The 19,363-nt window shown below is 40.7% G+C and overlaps 1 protein-coding gene and 1 pseudogene across 2 annotated transcripts; both read right to left on the bottom strand.

The window, feature by feature from the left end:
• The window catches only part of LOC133630652 (gastrula zinc finger protein XlCGF8.2DB-like), a 4,258-nt pseudogene extending 910 nt beyond the window's left edge, over positions 1-3,348 (bottom strand).
• A 1,457-nt stretch (positions 3,349-4,805) lies between these two features.
• Positions 4,806-18,234, bottom strand: LOC133630641 (zinc finger protein 287-like). 2 transcript variants are annotated; one of them, XM_062022250.1, is made up of 3 exons: positions 17,753-18,234; positions 10,429-10,671; positions 4,806-5,920 (listed from the first exon to the last, which is right to left on the bottom strand). In XM_062022250.1, exons 1-3 carry the CDS (start codon positions 17,967-17,969, stop codon positions 5,166-5,168), a joined length of 1,215 nt encoding a protein of 404 aa, XP_061878234.1. In that variant the 5' UTR covers positions 17,970-18,234; the 3' UTR covers positions 4,806-5,165. The 2 variants fall into 2 exon arrangements, with proteins under 2 accessions (XP_061878234.1, XP_061878242.1); XM_062022258.1 differs by having other exon boundaries at positions 10,444-10,671.
• Positions 18,235-19,363: the final 1,129 nt, after the last annotated feature.

The raw sequence follows: 19,363 nt of genomic DNA, 5'->3' as shown, positions 1-19,363 counted from the left end.
AGTTTCTCCCTGGTGTGTGTTCTCATGTGCTGAATCAGCGTTGAACTGACACTAAAACTGGTGTTGCAGACCGAACATAAAAAAGGCTTCTCTCCGGTGTGTGTTCTCGTGTGTGTGATCAGCGTTGAACGATCTCGGAAATTGGTGTTGCAGACTGAGCAGGAAAATGGTTTTTCGCCGGTGTGTAGCTTTGTGTGAGCTGACAAATGTGCCTTGCGGGGGAATCTTTTGCTGCAAAATGAACATCAGAAAGGTTTTTCTCCTGTGTGTGTTCTTGTGTGTGCTTTAAAATTCCCCCTGTCACTAAAAGTTTTGTCACATTGGGAGCATTTTAAGTGTTTGTTGTCAGCGTGACCCGTCCTATCAGCTTTGGAGTCTTGATCATCAGTGTCAGGGAGCTGTGGTGATGTGTGGTCAATATCTATTAGCTTCTGATCTTCTCTTCTCCTCACTTTGACTGTGATCGTGCTGGGACCACTGAGCTTCGTCATCATCGTCTTCACTCTTCACAATCACACGAATCCCTGGAATTTTGCTGATGTCAGCATCCCCATGAGTCCACGCTTGCTTCTCCTTAAAATGGGCGGGGCGGGGCTCCACCTGCCCCATCCTGGAGTTCCACTCCTGCTGCTCAGGGGGAAGATCTTCCTCACCGACATCTGCAGGGCACAAGAACACGCTCACTTGGTGTGTCCTATAAAGATAGGTGGATGTTAACATGGATACAAGTGGTTCATAAAAGCATATGCACCTTTATAAAATGCTCCTAGGTTTGAAAAAAAATGTGTTAGTTGGTTGGTGGAGAAGGTCGGATAGATCAGAGAGACCTAGGTAGAATAAACCAGTAAAATATAATTGGAAGATAGATGGAAAATAAAAGCAACATGGAAGGCAATGAAATTTGAGAATTAAAGGCTCGTTCAGTCTATTTTCTTGTTTGTTCAACCTCAACAACAGTGATCTCCAAACCACGGCCCGCAGGCCAAATGCAGCCCACCAACGTAATCAATTAGGCCCACGAGAAGTCATGAGTTTTATGAAGAATTGTACCCTCAGGGAGATGGCATACAATTTTGATGCTGCTATTGTGTCACCATCTAGAGGACAACATAAGAAATTCAGGTCAATGACCTTTATTATGTTTTAAATGGAATCGTGCACATAATTTACTTATACGACCCAATACAAACAACATCCCCTAGTCATGGTGCAAAAAAAATCCAACCAACCACGAAATGTCAACAAATACGATCACACATAAAACAACTTACTCACTGAACTTTGCGGACATTTAAAAAAAAAAATGTCTATGAACCATTAAAAAAATTGTAAATTACACCCATCCATTACAAAGCATAATGGGAAAAATGCAAAACACTAAAAAAATACAATAATAATAAATAAATTAAGTAAGAACCCACAGACAGATGTCAACATAAAACCACAGACAGGTACATTCCTGAACGACCTTAGAGAAACATAGCAACCCACGAACACACAAAAGGCTCATCAACCACCCACATTTCAATTGAGATTCAATCAGGATTAAAGTTTCTACTACATATCTCAGAAAAGCACCACACAGTACTTGAAACTTTGCGGAACAACCAGTCAATGTCAGCCTAATCTTCTCCAGTTTTAAGAAATAAAGAACATCTTTAATCCAGCGGGTGTGGCCAGGAGGCGCTGTTGCCTTCCAATGAGTCTAGAATGAGTCATCAAACCAACAGAGTAGTGAATGCTACAAGATTATTTTTGGATTTGCTGTGGGTAGATGATTGAGGCGCTACGCCAAATAGTCCACTTAAAGGATTCGGTTCAATCCTTTCGCCAGTGACCACAGACAAACCTACTAGTGGTTAGAGTGTCCGCCCTGAGATCGGTAGGTTGTGAGTTCAAACCCTGGCAGAGTCATACCAAAGACTATAAAAATGGGACCCATTACCGCCCTGCTTGGCACTCAGAATCAAGGGTTGGAATTGGGGGTTAAATCACCAAAAATGATTCCCAGGCACAGCACAGCTGCTGCCCACTGCTCCCCTCACCTCCCAGGGGGTGAACAAGGGGATGGGTCAAATGCAGAGAATAATTTCACCACACCTAGTGTGTGTGTGACAATCATTGGTACTTTAACTTTAACACAGACAAAGTGTTAAAAATGTCCATCCAATAGCTGTTCAGAGATGGGCAGAGCCAAAATATATTAATTAAATTAGCTGGAGACCGTTGGCACCGATCACACGATACAGATATTCCGTCATACATCTTAGCTCATCGAACCTTCGTATGATAAGTATGATGTACTGTACTAGCTTGCATTGGATGAGGCTGCGTCTGGCAAAAATAGAAGACTTATGAACTCTATTTAAAATCTCTGTCCAGCTATCCGCAAAGTCACTCCTAACTCCTCCTCCCAAAGTGATTTAATTGAATTTAGGGACTCAGCACATAAAATACAGAACCAGTGAAGTTGTCATGTGTAAATGGTAAATAAAAACAGAATACAATGATTTGCAAATCCTTTTCAACTTATACTCAATTGAATAGACTGCAAAGACTAGATATTTAATGTTTGAACTGAGAAAGTTATTTTTTTTTTGGCAAATAATCATTAACTTAGAATTTAATGGCAGCAACACATTGCAAAAAAGTTGGCACAGGGGCATTTTTTACCACTGTGTTACATGGCCTTTCCTTTTAACAACACTCAGTAAACGTTTGGGAACTGAGGAGATCAATGTTTTAAGCTTTTAAGGTGGAATTCTTTCCCATTCTTGCTTGATGTACAGCTTAAGTTGTTTAACAGTCCGGGGGTCTCCGTTGAGGTATTTTAGGCTTCATATTGCGCCACACATTTTCAATGGGATAAATTTCGGATGTGAAAATACTCAAGTTAAAAAAAAAACGTCAGACTGTTGTTAATGAGGCATAATTCTGTGTTTAGTTGTCTTGTTTTAACGTGACAATTCGAGGGGAGCGTGTCAAACATTTTATGACGCAAAGTGAACCAAACCTGATTCCATTTGAGGTTGAAAAACAGCGTCCAGTTGTTGACGTTCCGCTTTTATTTGGGAGAGTTTCCTCTTGTGCTGTCGTCCAAACACAACACCAGTAGTTAGTGGCTCATATCGCCATTTATCGGAAACTTCTGTTAACATGTGATGCTAACTTTCGCATCGTCTCTTTGTTAGCACGCTAACAAGATCAACTAACGTGTAAACTACAAATGTGCAGTTATCCAGGCAGGAAAAACTGAACGTCTCCTCTGTTTTTTTACATTAATGTGCACTAACTAGAGTTTAACGGACAAGTGCAACAATAAAACAGCTCATTTCAAACACTGGTGTTTTTCTTACGGACGTCTGCATTTTTCTTCTTCTTGTCTTTAAGACACGGTTGACCTTACTATGCGCATTACTGCCCCCTTGAGCCCTTTGCGGGTAATGCTGTAGGGGTGTCGAAAGTGCGACTCACAACTTGTTTTTATAAACCCGCAAATCATAATAAAATAACATTGACACAGGAAAACAAAAAGAGGAAATGTTTACACATATAACATTGACCTTTATCATACTCCAATTATTTTTAAATCGAGTACCGATACAATTTAGGTGACGTCACGTGATCAGAAAAACGCCGGTGAACAAAAAAAAACCAGTAAAAAGGAGCAAGCGTTTTTTATCATTAAGTTTGATTTTTTTACAGGTAAAGAACGATTAGAACATTTAACAACAAAGTCAAAACTTGGGTTAACATTGAATTTAAAAAATATATATACATACTAGGGGTGTAACGGTACACAAAAATTTCGGTTCGGTACGTATCTCGGTTTAGAGGTCACGGTTCGGTTCATTTTCGGTACAGTAAGAAAACAACAAAATATACATTTTTTGGTTATTTATTTACCAAATTTGTAAACAATTGGCTTTATCCTTTTAACATTGGGAACATTATAATAATTCTGCCCACGTTAATCAACATTAAACTGCCTGAAGTTGTTGCTCAGATTAAATAAAATGACAAAACTTTTCTTCTACATATAAAAGTGCAACATTAAACAGTTTCAAGTCAACTTATCATGCTTAATTTATTACTGGGAAGCCTGTAATTGATTTGTATTATGTAAATGTTATATTTTTATCAACATGTGATAGCAGGGACCCTGCCATTCAAAACTAGGCTGCTGCATTACTAATGATTAATGTAACTATAGCTGAAAAAATGGCACAATAGCAATAGGAGAGACTATTCATCCCTGAACACCATGGATTTCATGTAGGCTTAATGATGCACCTACATTATTATATCAACTATCAGAGACAGAAACTCTTCATTTAACATAATGTCCTTTTTTGCTGCTTCAACACAGAAAAAGGTAAAGTAAAATAACAGACAGACAAGGCTTTGCTGTCTGTAACACACACACACACACACACACACCGCAAAATGAGCTAACGTTACGCTAAAAGCTAATTATCCTTCACCTCAAGCCAGGATTGCGAGTGAGCTGAGCTGCCGTTTGTTTCTAGAACGTCAACGGACTCATAGTGATGTTACTAGTAGTTGACTATTATAATTTGGGGAGAGTCCGCTGCCTGATGCTTACCTGCTAAACACCCATCTGCTAACCCCACCGGAGAAGCACTGACGACATGCGCTCTGAATACGCACTGCTGATTGGTTGTTACCGCTCTGAATACGCACTGCTGATTGGCTGTTACCGCTCTGTGTGTAACCAATCAGATGGTTGTGTGAGTGGGACAATGCTGGGTGCTGTGTAGAGTACTGTCAGAGACAGAGGCAGATGAAGCTGTGCAGCTTGTTAAGACTTCAGCTTAGGCAGCTACTTAATATGTTCGTGTGGAAACTCGTTCGGTACACCTCCGAACCGAACCGAAACCCCTGTACCGAAACGGTTCAATACAAATACACGTACCGTTACACCCCTAATACATACGGTTTATTATTCTAGCCAATTCAAAAACAGGATAGACAGGCAGAGGTCTTTTTTAGTAATAACAGTGGCACACAACACGGCAAGTAAAAGTTTCAAACTGGTGTGTTTCACGGACAAGCGCAGCCTTAAAATCAGCTAATTTCAAACACCGGTGCTTCGCTAACGTCTGCATTATTCTTCTTCATGTCTTTAAAACACGTAAAAGTTTCTAACTGGTGTGTAATGTGATGTGTTTCATCAGAGTATACTTTCTGGGGAATCGTCTACCACAAAATAGGCACAGAAATGGTTTTTCTCCGGTGTGTCTTCTCATGTGTGTCGTCAGGGTGCCCTTTTGAGAAAACCTATTGCCGCAAACTGAGCAGCTGTAGGGCTTTTCTCCAGTGTGGATCCTCATGTGAACCTTCAAATCGTTCTTGGCGACAAACAGCTTTGCACAATGTGAACATTGAAAGTGCTTGTTCATGGTGTGACGCTTCATGTGGTTTGTCAAATTCAACTTCTTGCCAAACAGTTTGCCACATTGAGTGCATCTAAAGTCGTTGCGGTCGGTGCAATACGTCACGGCAGCTTGGCGGCCTCCGGCGTCAGTGTCAGAGGAGGTTGACGTTGTGTCGTCACTATCGGACTGCGAAGTTAAGAGGCTGCCGGCTTCAGATCCTCCACAGTCGGCTTCTGTTGTTGTGTAGTGACTTGAGCTGCTGCTTGGAATCTCCAACTCTTTCATCTCCATTTGACTGTAAGCAAGCTGTGAACTCTGACCTTGGTCGTCATCGCCTTTAAGCGTCTTTGTCATGCGTAGCGCTGGAAACTTGCTCATGTCAGCTTCCTCCAACTCTTCAAGCTGGTTTTCCTCTTGACGGATGTTGTCTGTGCATTCCTCTTTAATGCAGGGCAGCTGCGGCTCATTCTGTTCCACCGTGAAGCGCCAATCTTGCTGCGGGAGAACTTCTTCACTGACGTCTGCAGGACAAAATAAGACATACAGTCTGGTCACGTATTACTGTGGTTAATATTATATTATACTAGATGAGGCAATTCCTGGAGGAATGCTCCAATGCTGGAGTTGAACTGAAATCCTGGAAAACATTTTTAGAATTGTTGAAGTAGAGCACACAATTCCCAAACAGGCTGAATATTTTGAAGTCGGAACAGTTTGAATCAGATAAAAAATGTGGGAGTTGTACAACTTTTAAGAATGTCCCATTTTTTTCAATGAAAATTTCCAAAATATTGTGAATTTTGGAAAAAGCAGGAATTTTTTGGAAAATTGTAAAAAAAAAATTCAATGGTCTGAATGAGTTGGAATAGTTGGTGTTGGAATTTTTCAAATTGGTCGTGACATTGTGTGCGAATGCGCCAATGCTGGAGTTGAACTGAAATCCTGGAATTTTTTTTTTAGAATTGTTGAAGTAGAGCATACAATTCCCAAACAGGCTGAATATTTTTGAAGTCGGAACCGTTTCAATCAGATGAAAAATGTGGGAGTTGTACAACTTTTAAGAATGTCCCATTTTTTTCAATGAAAATTTCCAAAATATTGTGAATTTTGGGAAAAGCGGGAATTTTTTTGAAAATTGTAAAAAAAATAATTCAATGGTCTGAATGAGTTGAAATAGTTGTTGGAATTTTTCAAATCGGTCGTGACATTGTGTGCGAATGCTCCAATGCTGGAGTTCAACTGAAATCCTGGAATTTTTTTTAGAATTGTTGAAGTAGAGCACACAATTCCTAAACAGGCTGAATATTTTGAAGTCGGAACAGTTTGAATCAGATGAAAAATGTGGGAGTTGTACAACTTTTAGGAAAGTCCCATTTTTTTCAATGAAAATTTCCAAAATATTGTGAATTTTGGGAAAAGCGGGAATTTTTTTGAAAATTGCAAAAAAAAAAATTCAATGGTCTGAATGAGTTGAAATAGTTGGTGTTGGAATTTTTCAAATCGGTCGTGACATTGTGTGCGAATGCTCCAATGCTAGAGTTGAACTGAAATCCTGGAATTTTTTTTTAGAATTGTTGAAGTAAAGCACACAATTCCCAAACAGGCTGAATATTTTGAAGTCGGAACAGTTTGAATCAGATGAAAAATGTGGGAGTTGTGGACCTTTGAAGAATGTCCCATTGATTTCAATGGGAATTTCCCAAAAATTGGGAATTTCGGGAAAAGCGGGAATTTTTGGGAAAATTGTAAAAAAAAAAACTTCAATGGTCTGAATGAGTTGAAATAGTTGGTGTTGGAATTTTTCAAATCGGTCGTGACATTGCGTGCGAATGCTCCAATGCTGGAGTTGAACTGAAATCCTGGAATTTTTTTTTAGAATTGTTGAAGTAGAACACACACAATTCCCAAACAGGCTGAATATTTTGAAGTCGGAACAGTTTGAATCAGATGAAAAATGTGGGAGTTGTGGACCTTTGAAGAATGTCCCATTGATTACAATGGGTATTTCCCCAAAATTGGTAATTTCGGGAAAAGCGGGAATTTTTTTGAAAATTGTAGAAAAAACTTCAATGGTCTGAATGAGTTGAAATAGTTGGTGTTGGAATTTTTCAAATCGGTCGAGACATGTTGAAGTAGTAACACGTTTAATTGAGGAATGGTATTGCGGAATTCCTGGAATTTCGGGTAAACCGAAAATTTTTCCAGTTCAAAAAACAACTTTGTTTTTTGTCCTGATTAAGAGGAATTTTTGGACGGTGGAACGGTTGAAGTAGGTTGAAAAACGTGGGAGGAGTAGTCGCCAGAAAAAAGGGTGGAAATAGTGCTTTGGAAAACCAGGAATTCTGGAAAATCCTGGAATTATTTGGAATTTGGAAAAGTGATAGTTTGAATGTCCAGAATGTCGGAATGTGTTGAAGGTGGAATGGTTTGAATAGGTTGAAAAATGTGGAAATGGTGGACGTTTCAAAAAGGGCCAATTCATTTTGAATGGGAACAATGTCCCGGAAAACCTGGAATTCTGGGAAATCTGGGAATTTTTGGAATTTGTCAAGGGAAAGCCCGCGATTCCCGAATAGGCTAAAGAGTCTGAAGTTGGAACGGTTTGAATCGGGTGAAAAATGTGGAAGGTAGAACGCGCCAAAATCTGGAGAAATTTAATAATAAATAGATGAATTTTGGTGTAGAAAACCATATAGGGAATAATTAAGATAATGAAGGATGGAGTGATTAAGAAATGTTTAGTGCATATATGCTTAGAATAGGCCGTGCAACTAATCACATCCTCTAAGTTCCAGTTGGAACTGGGTACAAGTTCAAGCACACGCACATTCACTCTTATCGTTCACATTCTTGCTACCGTTGACGTGGCTTCTTTGCCAAGGTCTGAAGGACAACACCAAGATATGAAGTCGGATTCCAGGAAGGAGAAGGCAGAGGAAGATTCCACGCCTGGAAGCAGACACCTCATTGCATATTCATACATTGTGATATATACTATATTATAAGAGCGCGTCCGGACAGCCCTGTGTAAATCGCCGTGTTGAATGCTACTAGGGACAGATAGCACTCAGACAAATTGTATTCGAATTGTATCCAATAGGGCAGGGGTCGGCAACCTTTACCACTCAAAGAGCCATTTTGGCAAGTTTCACAAATTAAAGAAAATGATGGGAGCCACAAAAAAATTGTTTTAATTTAAAATGAAAAACACCGCATACAAAGTTTAAATGCTTTGTGCTATGTTACCCAGGGGTCTCCGACACACACACACTTTAATGTGGAAATTTGATGTTAGTGCGGCCCGCGAGTTTTGAATGAATGGCGCTTGATAGCGTCATACTTGCCAACCCTCTCATTTTTCCCGGGAGACTCCCGAATATCAGGGTGTGATGACACTGCTTTTGGTGCCCTCTACAGCCTGCCCAAACAGTGTACCTGCTTGACCACATGTAGAATGCAGTTTCAGCTTGCTCACGTAAGTGACAGCAAGGCGTACTACCTCAGCAGCCACACATCTTACACTGACGGTACCAATACCCAGAATCCCATGCAGCCCTAACTCTTCCGCTCAACCAACGCACGGAGAGGGGGGGGTTGATGTGTGGGGGGATTTGGTGGTAGCGGGGGTGTATAATGTAGACCGGAAGAGTTAGGGCTGCATGGGATTCTGGCAGTGGCGTGCCGTCACTAGAGGCAGGGGAGGCACGGCACGGCCTCACCTGCCATCATGGAAAGAAAAAAAAAAGTAAAAAGAAAAAAAAATTAATTAAATTGTTATATGTATCCAGTAATTATACTAAAGTTATTTTCCATTTAACTTCACCAGTTTTAGATTATTTTTATTTTTATTTTCACATTTGCCGTTCAAATACTGAGAAGAGACGGTGCGGTGATCAGCAGCCAGTTGAGACACGTCACTGATTTGTGCCTCAACATGGATTGTGCGCAATGACTCGGCTAACTGCTGGCCTGCTGTGCAGTGAGACTGTATTGCTATATGAATTATATTATACATTTCCATAGTTTAGTTAGCTGAGGTATATAATGTACAGTGTATCTTGTCAACAACTGTATGTGTGTAACGTGTTTCTTGTGCTGAGCGATCATAAAACTGGAGGCTCGTCTCATAACCCCGCCTCCTGGTGCCAAGCACCTCCGCCGCAGAATGCATCGCCCGACGGGAGCGCCACACCAACCAAAGCCCACACCCAAACCCTCCACGTGCAAGACCGAATCCACCCAAAAAAAAGTCACTTAACAAGAAGCCAAAAAGTGCAAAAACAACAATGCTCGCGCTGCAGGAGCCGCGAACGACCGCAGGGACACAACATTAGGTACACCTGCACTGCAGGTTCAAATGTTTGTAAATCTGACTGTGATAATGCAGTCGTGCCTCACCAGACATTAACCTCACCGCACGCCACTGGATTCTGGGTATTGGTTGTGTTGTGTTTATATTGTGTTACGGTGGGATGTTCTCCAGAAATGTGTTTTTCCATTCTTTTTTGGTGTGGGTTCACAGTGTGGCGCATATTTGTAACGTAACAATGTTAAAGTTGTTTGATACGGCTACCGTCAGTGTAAGCTGTGTGGCTGATGAGTAAGTATGCTTTGCTGTCTCCTATGTGTGCAAGTAAAAGCAACATACAACATGTGGCCGGGCTGGCACGCTGTTTGTAAATTCTATAGAGGACAATTACTGCAGTGCAATTAGGGCACTCCCTTTATTTAGTAATTAGAGTGTAAATAGGATTATATTTTCCCTGAGAGTTATCTATGAGAGACACTGAGATCCATAAGTCTCCTGGGAAAATCGGAGGGGTAGGCAAGTATGTAGCTGAGCCGCATCAGAGTGGTCAAAGAGCCGCATGCGGCTCCGGAGCCGCGGGTTGCCGACCCCTGCAATAGGGAATAGATACTTCTGATTTTAAGTTTATGCATCGTGTCCTCTTTAAACATTTTCTGGCTCCAGATTAAACGAATACGTCGACAATCTCAATTTGACTGTAAGCAAGCTGTGAACTCTGACCTTGGTCTTCATCACCTTTCAGCGTCTTTGTCATACGTAGCGCTGTAAACTTGCTCACGTCAGCCTCCTCCAACTCTTCAAGCTGGTTTTCCTCTAGACGGATGTTGTCTGTGCCTTCGTCATCAACGCGAGGTGGCTGTAATTCCTCCACTTCCTCTTTAATGCAGGGCAGCTGTGGCTCATTCTGTTCCACCGTGAAGCGCCAATCTCGCTGCTCAGGCGGGAGAACTTCTTCACTGAAGTCTGCAGGACAAAATAAGACATACAGTCTAGTCACGTATTACTGTGGCCAATATTACAAGTAATGGTGTTGCTTGTATTAACTAGTCATCGAACTAAGTGTTTGTTCACATCAGATGTAATGCCAATTTTTATTTTAACACAATCTCATATACAGTGAGTACATAAACATGGAAAGCAAGCTAAAGAAGACACTCCAAACTCTGCCTCTGCTCATCATTCATCACTGAAGGTACACACTCTGTCAATTCTCTTATATACTCTTTCATTCTAGACTTCTAGAGTGTTTGATTATCACATCACTCTAAATATATCAGGGTTTCCCACACATTCATTTATTTGTGGCGGCCCGCCACAAAAGAATTACGTCCGCCACAAATAAAACATTTTAAAAAATTAAAAAAAAAATTTTTTTTTAATTAAAAACTTTATTTTTTTTTTTTGGTCCTCTCCAGCTTCTCAGGCAAATCATATAGTTGATGTAGATGCCCATATCGGCTGTTCAGATTTACTTTACAAAAGAGAAGTGTAGGATACTTCTCTTGTTGCCTTATTTGTATTTGACTTTATTAAATGTATTTATATTAGAAACACAACATGTGTATATAACAAAGGGTGCAAAGTCTGCAGGCAGTAGGAAACACATGGTTAAGTGTAGGGACTAAAACTGATGGCAGTCTAAAGTTCAAGATTTTTGGAGCTCTTTGTTCAATGGATCAGATGTTTGATGAAGCTCTGTGTCTATCTACCACCACTACGGTTTTCTGTTTATTTGTTACTGACTGTGGCAGGACACCTCTGCCTCTGTTTCACTTTATGTTGCTGGTAAATAATATGGTTGTAGTAGTAGGCTAAAGTTAAATTATTTAGTATGCACTAATTAAAGGGGCAGAGCTTTGAGACATTTTAGCTTTTATATTTTATAAGATATGTTTTTTGTAAGAACCACAATTAATAAATATATTTCAGTGAATAACTTATTGTTGAAATCTGTATATAAATATGTATATAAAGTGTTGTAATTATATTGTAAAATGGATGGATGGATGGATGGACGTTTAAAACAAAACTGTTATTAATTAGTAAGTATAAATTTTTTTAGCCTTTTAGAGAAAATCAAATCATTGTAGTAAATTATGCAAATTACTCGATGATGTCATGGTGACCACACCCATAGCCACTCCCCCACCACCACAGGTATCTTGGCAGTTTATGGGAAACACTGTATATAGACTATAAAGTTCACAAACATAAAGAGGGATCCTAGTGGGCCAGGCCAATCTTTCCTTTTCTCTAAACTAAAACTGGGGAAATATGGAGTGCGTTCTGGGCTTCAGTACAGTGTTGATATCCTGAAGACAGAAGAGAAAAATATGCCTGGTTAGGCTTTGTGTATGTCATGTGTGCCTTCCTTGGGTGAAGCCAGGTCTACAGCTATGTTGTGACATGTTACAGCTAAAATCGAAATCGATTATTTTTTAGTAATTCAAGATTTTACTGAAAGTGGCTACAAAAAAAGAATATGTTTAAGGTAGACAAGTACATTTTGGGCAACCACAAATAATAATAATATATGACTATTTTATTAATTATATAGCCATTATATTAATGATATATCCATCATAGTAATATAATATGTAGACAGTACACACACACACACACACACACACACACATCAGGGCTGTCAATATTGTTGCGGAACGCACAAATTTGCAGTGACCACTTCGTTTTTTATTTTTTTTATTTTTTAATATGCAGTACTTTACTCATTTAGTATTTACCATTGATGTATTATCTTGATATTGTTCATATTTTGTTTTAAACAACCAGAAACCATTAAGTCGAGATTAATGATACTTTGTCAGGAAAGGTACTTCTACGTCTCCCCTTTTGTATATTTTGTACACAAATGTGTCAAGAGTACATATGACAACAGGACAAAAATGAAACACGGTGATGATTCAGCAATTGTTAAATGGATATGCAGTCCTAGTCTTTATAGTTTGTTTACATGGATGCGCCCTCGCAAGGACGCAAAGGTGAATGATGAAATGCAACCCCTACCCGAGACTAAAACGATGCATGATTTATTCGCGAGAATCTTGATACCAATTTCCTCTACCCATCCAGTTCTCATCTGTTGTGTCGTGTAGAATCACGTCTAGAGCATAAGATAGTTCCACATGTCTGGGAACTCCACCGACGGATAATCCTCGGTATCGCTCGACAAATCTTTTCTGATAAAGCATAGGGATCTATTCTATTGCATAGTTTGATATTTTGCAGGAAGAGCTAGGCCCCTTGCGTACTCAAAGAGTTTGCGCGCTTCTTGGTGCACAACAGCAATCTTGGCTTGGATTATACTTTGATTGATTGATTGAGACCTTTATTAGTAGATTGCACAGTACAGTACATATTCAGTACAACTGACCACTAAATGGTAACACCCGATTAAGTTTTTCAACTTGTTTAAGTCGGGGTCCACGTAAATCAATTCACTTGTAAAGCGCTTTTCTACCTTCATGGTAGTCAAAGCGCCTTTACACTACACTATATTGCCAAAATTACTAGCCCGGCCACAGGTGTATAAAATCAAGCACTTAGGCATGGAGACTGTTTCTACAAACATTTGTGAAAGAATGGGCCGCTCTCAGAAGCTCAGTGATTTCCAGCGTAGAACTGTCATAGGATGCCACCTGTGCAACAAATCCTGTCGTGAAATTTCCTCACTCCTAAATATTCCAAAGTCGACTGTCGGCTTTATTATAAGAAAATGGAAGACTTTGGGAACAGAGGCAACTAAACCACCAAGTGGTGGGCCGCGTAAACTGACAGAGAGAGGTCAGCGGAGGAAGTTGTGTTGGGTTGGTTTTCCGGAGTTGGGCTTGGCCCCTTAGTTCCAGTGAGAGGAACTTTGATTGCTCCAGGATACCAAAACATTTTGGATAATTCCATGCTCCCAACCTTGTGGGAACAGTTTGGAGCGGGCCACTCCCTCTTCCAACATGACTGTGCACCAGTGCACAAAGCAAGGTCCATATCGACATGGATGACAAGAGTCGGGTGTAGATGAACTTGACTGACCTGAACCCAATAGAACACCTTTGGGATGAATTACAACGGAGATGGAGAGCCAGACCAACATCAGTGTGTGACCTCACCAATGCGCTTTTGGAAGTATGGTGGAAAATTCCTATAAACACACTCGGCAACCTTGTGGACAGTGTGGAGAATGCATATATGTTTAAGAGTTCTTTCTTTCTTCATAGTCATGTTTAAAGCAGCTAGTGTTTTTCCATTTGTACTCTTTCTATGTCCGCAAGTAAACTGTGTGTGTTACCTTGAAGGCTTGGAATGTAGGAGTTGGAGTACTCCCTTACATATTTTCTGTATTGGAACAATGAGGCTGTATTCCTTTCTGGACAGGGTGGGGGCTTTCTTCGTATGCAAGAAGTTGTCTCTTCCGTTTGAATGTTAGACCATTTCGAGATGACGATAGGGGTGTAACGGTACACAAAAATTTCAGTTTGGTACCTACCTCGGTTTTGAGGTCACGGTTCGGTTCATTTTCGGTACCGTAAGAAAACAACAAAATATACATTTTTGGGTTATTTATTTACCAAATTTGCAAAATCTTCCACCAAAATTTTTTTTCTAACTGGAATATTTGATATGAAGTAATCGGAACCTTGGATAGGTCAATAATTCATAATAACATTGATTTTGATTCAATATTATGTTTTGAGCAATGACAGTTTGAAAGACAAAAAAACAGCTTTGTTTTATTAGTCAACATTGCAACTTTTTCTAAATTACATTTAACCTTTAAGCTTTTTTATTTCACTTTTGTTATGTTTTTGTTTCATTTAATAGTATTTTTACAATGTGCCGTGGGCCTTTAAAACATTATCTGTGGGCCGCAAATGGCCTCCGGGGCACACTTTTGACACCCCTGCTATAGATAATAAAAAATTAAATCTGATAAATCTATGGATAAAAAGCAGAGCCTGGCGACGCATGCGAGTTTATCATAACTCTCTCGTTCTATCTGTCTTTGCCCCTCCCTCACGAATGCTGCTGCGTGCACAATTTGTTTTGTTTTCAACCCCTTCTTAGCCCTGAACGTACATTGAAAATACACGCAACCCTAACTCAAAATGCCATTTGAGGCATTTAAGAAACTCCGCCCGGACAGCTCCGCAAAAGAGGACATGCCCGGTGAAAAGAGGACGTATGGTCAGTTTATCGTAGCCCGTTAGCTGCTAGCATGCCGTGTGTTGTGCCTCGGTGTGCATTGTTTACACAACGTGCGTTACGCTACTTAATATGTCCGTGTGGAAACTCGTTCGGTGCACCTCCGAACCGAACTGGAACCCCCGTACCGAAACGGTTCAATACAAATACACGTACCGTTACACCCCTAGATTGGCTTCCTGTGCACTCAAGATCTGACTTTAAGGTTTTACTACTTACGTATAAAATACTACACGGTCTAGCTCCGGCCTATCTTGTCGATTGTATTGTACCATAGGTCCCGGCAAGAAATCTGTGTTTAAAGAACTCCGGCTTATTAGTGATTCCCAGAGCCCAAAAAAAGTCTGCAGGCTATAGAGCGTTTTCTATTGGGGCTCCAGTACTCTGGAATGCCCTCCCGGTAACATTTAGAGATGCTACCTCAGTAGAAGCATTTAAGTCCCATCTTAAAACTCATTTGTATACTCTAGCCTTTAAATAGACCCCCTTTTTAGACCAGTTGATCTGCCGTTTCTTTTCTCCTCTGCCCCCCTATCTCTTGTGGAGGGGAGGGGGGGCCACAGGTCCGGTGGCCATGGATGAAGTGCTGGCTGTCCAGAGTCGGGACCCGGGGTGAACCGCTAGCCTGTGCATCGGTTGCGGACATCTCTGCGCTGCTGACCCGTCTCCGCTCGGGACGGTTTCCTGCTGGCCCCACTATGGACTGGACTCTCACTATTATGTTGGATCCACTATGGGCTGGACTTTCGCTGATATGTTGGATCCACTATGGACTGGACTTTCACAATATTGCTTTCGGTCTCCCCTAGAGGGGGGGTTACCCACATATGCAGTCCTCTCCAAGGTTTCTCAGTCATTCACATCGACGTCCCACTGGGGTGAGTTTTTCCTTGCCCTTATGTGGGCTCTGAACCGAGGATGTTGTAGTGGCTTGTGCAGCCCTTTAAAGCACTTGTGATTTAGGGCTATATATCAATCAATCAATGGGACGTCAATGTTTATTTATATAGCCCTAAATCACAAGTGTCTCAAAGGGCTGTACAAGCCACAACGACATCCTCGGTACAGAGCCCACATACGGGCAAGGAAAACTCACCCCAGTGGGACGTCAATGTGAATGACTATGAGAAACCTTGGAGAGGACCGCATATGTGGGTAAACCCCCCCTCTAGGGGAGACCGAAAGCAATGGATGTCGAGTGGGTCTGACATAATATTGTGAAAGTCCAACACATCAGCGAAAGTCCAGTCCATAGTGGGGCCAGCAGGAACCATCCCTAGTGGAGACGGGTCAGCAGCGTAGAGATGTCCCCGTCTGATGGACAGGCTAGCGGTCCACCCCGGGTTGGGAGCAGAGTAGAAAAGAAAAGAAAAGAAACGGCAGATCAACTGGTCTAGAAAGGGAGTCTATTTAAAGGCTAGAGTATACAAATGAGTTTTAAGATGAGACTTAAATGCTTCTACTGAGGTAGCATCTCTAACTTTTACCAGGAGGGCATTCCATAGTATTGGAGCCCGAATAGAATACGCTCTACAGCCCGCAGACTTTTTTTGGGCTCTGGGAATCACTAATAAGCCGGAGTTCTTTGAACGCAGATTTCTTGCCGGGACATATGGTACAATACAATCGGCAAGATACGCAGGAGCTTGACCGTGTAGTATTTTATACGTAAGTAGTAAAACCTTAAAGTCGCATCTTAGGTGCACAGGAAGCCAGTGCAAGTGAGCCAGTATAGGCGTAATATGACCGAACTTTCTTGTTTTTGTCAAAAGTCTAGCAGCCGCATTTTGTACCATCTGTAATCTTTTAATGCTAGACATAGGGAGGCCCGAAAATAAAACGTTACAGTAATCGAGACGAGATGTAACGAACGCATGGATAATGATCTCAGCATCGCTTGTGGACAAAATGGAACGAATTTTAGCGATATTACGGAGATGAAAGAAGGCCGTTTTAGTAACACTCTTAATGTGTGACTCAAACGAGAGAGTTGGGTCGAAGATAATACCCAGATTCTTTACCGAGTCGCCTTGTTTAATTGTTTGGTTGTCAAATGTTAAGGTGGTATTATTAAATAGATGTCGGTGTTGAGCAGGACCGATAATCAGCATTTCCATTTTCTTAGTGTTGAGTTGCAAAAAGTTAGCGGACATCCATTGTTTAATTTCATTAAGACACGCCTCCAGCTGACTACAATCCGGCGTGTTGGTCAGCTTTAGGGGCATGTAGAGTTGGGTGTCATCAGCATAACAGTGAAAGCTAACACCGTATTTGCGTATGATGTCACCTAGCGGCAACATGTAAATACTAAAGAGTGCAGGGCCAAGAACCGAACCCTATAAATAAACATTGATTGATTGATAGATGACCGTATGACTGCATTGATGTGGGCTGGTCTCCTAAAGCTTTAGTAAAACTTGATAATATTCCTATTCTGTCTTGATGGTCCTTCTTACTCTGCATATATGTCATCTGAAAGAACTTGGGATTGACCAGTGACTTTAATTTAGACTGGTCAGACGCAACAATTGCCTTCCCAGAAGAGTTGAAGCTGTAATAGCTGCAAAAGGTGGACCGACATCATATTGAACCCTATGGGTTAGGAATGGGATGGCACTTCAAGTTCATAGGTGAGTCAAGGCAGGTGGCCAAATACTTTTGGCAATAGAGTGTACTTGCCGGAAGAAGTCACGTGACAGAATACAAGCAATTGAAAACCTATTAAAATATCTAAATATATTGCCACACGGAATACATTGACATACGTAACAATAGTGTAAATGACAAAGTAAACAGTTATTAACTATGTGAGAGCAAAAGTGGAGCAAACCTTTGCGTGACTCCGCTTGATGCTCGATAACAGCTTCTGGTAGTTGACGTTGTCGCGCGTTGTCTGCTCTCGTTCGAGAGAGTTCGTCCTCGTACTCCGCTACCGTTCTTTCCAAAACTACAAATATTTCTTCAACGGCAACCGTTAGTCGCTCAGTCACCAACGCTCTCAACATTTGGATTTTACACATTTTCAAACGACAAAAAAAACTTAGCATGCGTTGCTAGTTTCCGCGTTCCCGTGTTAGCAGCTGGGCTAGCTTGAAGGTGCGCTGACAAGAGATCGTAAGAAAGCGGCGGTGTTAAGTCTAGGCTGAATGAACGATGCGTGAATGTAATAACTATAGAAACTACACGACAATAATATTGAAAAACGAGCTTGTGTGCTCGCGTTGGGTCGGTTCTTTATCGATATGTGGCGCGGGTTCTACTTTCTGACTTATTTCTGGTTCTCCTTCTTCGTTTGCTTTCCTGCAGACAAGACGCGAGTTGCTGCCCCCCAGCGGCGCGCGAGGTGTTATTGCTTCTTAGTCCGATGGATGAAAGATGCTTTGAAAAAAATGTTAACCTCCCAATTTCAATCTTGTCCATTTAACCTCATTGTCATTTTGTCTTTTTACCAATTGCACATATTGATAATGCATAATGTTTTTTATTATTAATGTATTTTTGTATTTCTTTTTTTTTTCTTGTTTATACTATACTGTGTGTAAATGTAGCTACTGTAGCAAAATAATTTCATGCAAAGAATGAATTGATTGAATGATTGATTGATTGAAACTTTTATTATTAAGCCACTACCGATAGGAAGTCACAGGCCAGCACAACAAAGAGGAAGTGTCTTCATGTAAAAGGTATTCAAGGGAAAATTGTCCTGGCAGAAGAGAGAGATTTAATTTGATTAACATGTCCTCCAGGTTTGCTGCAGCACCTGTAATTGTAAGGGATCCCTTGATCAAATAAAAGCCTTTGTTCAACGATTCGTCACCGGCGACATCTTTGATCCATTCACAACACCGAGTCGTCCTCAGGTCCGGACAAGGATAACAAGACCAGCAATATACAACAGCGGCTTTGGGGCATCTTCGTAAGCCTTGAAAACACCATAGTAGCAATACTGCCGTTTCAGGTGCTTGATAAGATTTATATATATGTGTGTGTGTGTGTGTGTGTGTGTGTGTGTGTGTGTGTGTGTGTGTGTGTGTGTGTGTGTGTGTGTGTGTGTGTGTGTGTGTGTGTATATATATATATATATATATATATATATATATATATATATATATATATATATATATATATATGTATAGATAAAAAAAATAAGAGTTCAAAAGTTTGGGGTCACCCAAACAATTTTGTGGAATAGCCTTCATTTCTAAGAATAAGAATAGACTGTCGAGTTTCAGATGAAAGTTCTCTTTTTCTGGCCATTTTGAGCGTTTAATTGACCCCACAAATGTGATGCTCCAGAAACTCAATCTGCTCAAAGGAAGGTCAGTTTTGTAGCTTCTGCAACGAGCTAAACTGTTTTTAGATGTGTGAACATGATTGCACAAGGGTTTTCTAATCATCAATTAGCCTTCTGAGCCAATGAGCAAACACATTGTACCATTAG

The sequence above is a fragment of the Entelurus aequoreus genome, linkage group LG02 (genome assembly GCF_033978785.1).
Source record: "Entelurus aequoreus isolate RoL-2023_Sb linkage group LG02, RoL_Eaeq_v1.1, whole genome shotgun sequence".
Taxonomy (NCBI): domain Eukaryota; kingdom Metazoa; phylum Chordata; class Actinopteri; order Syngnathiformes; family Syngnathidae; genus Entelurus; species Entelurus aequoreus.
Note: the sequence above shows the minus strand (reverse complement) of the source record. Positions and strands in the feature narration are given on the sequence as shown.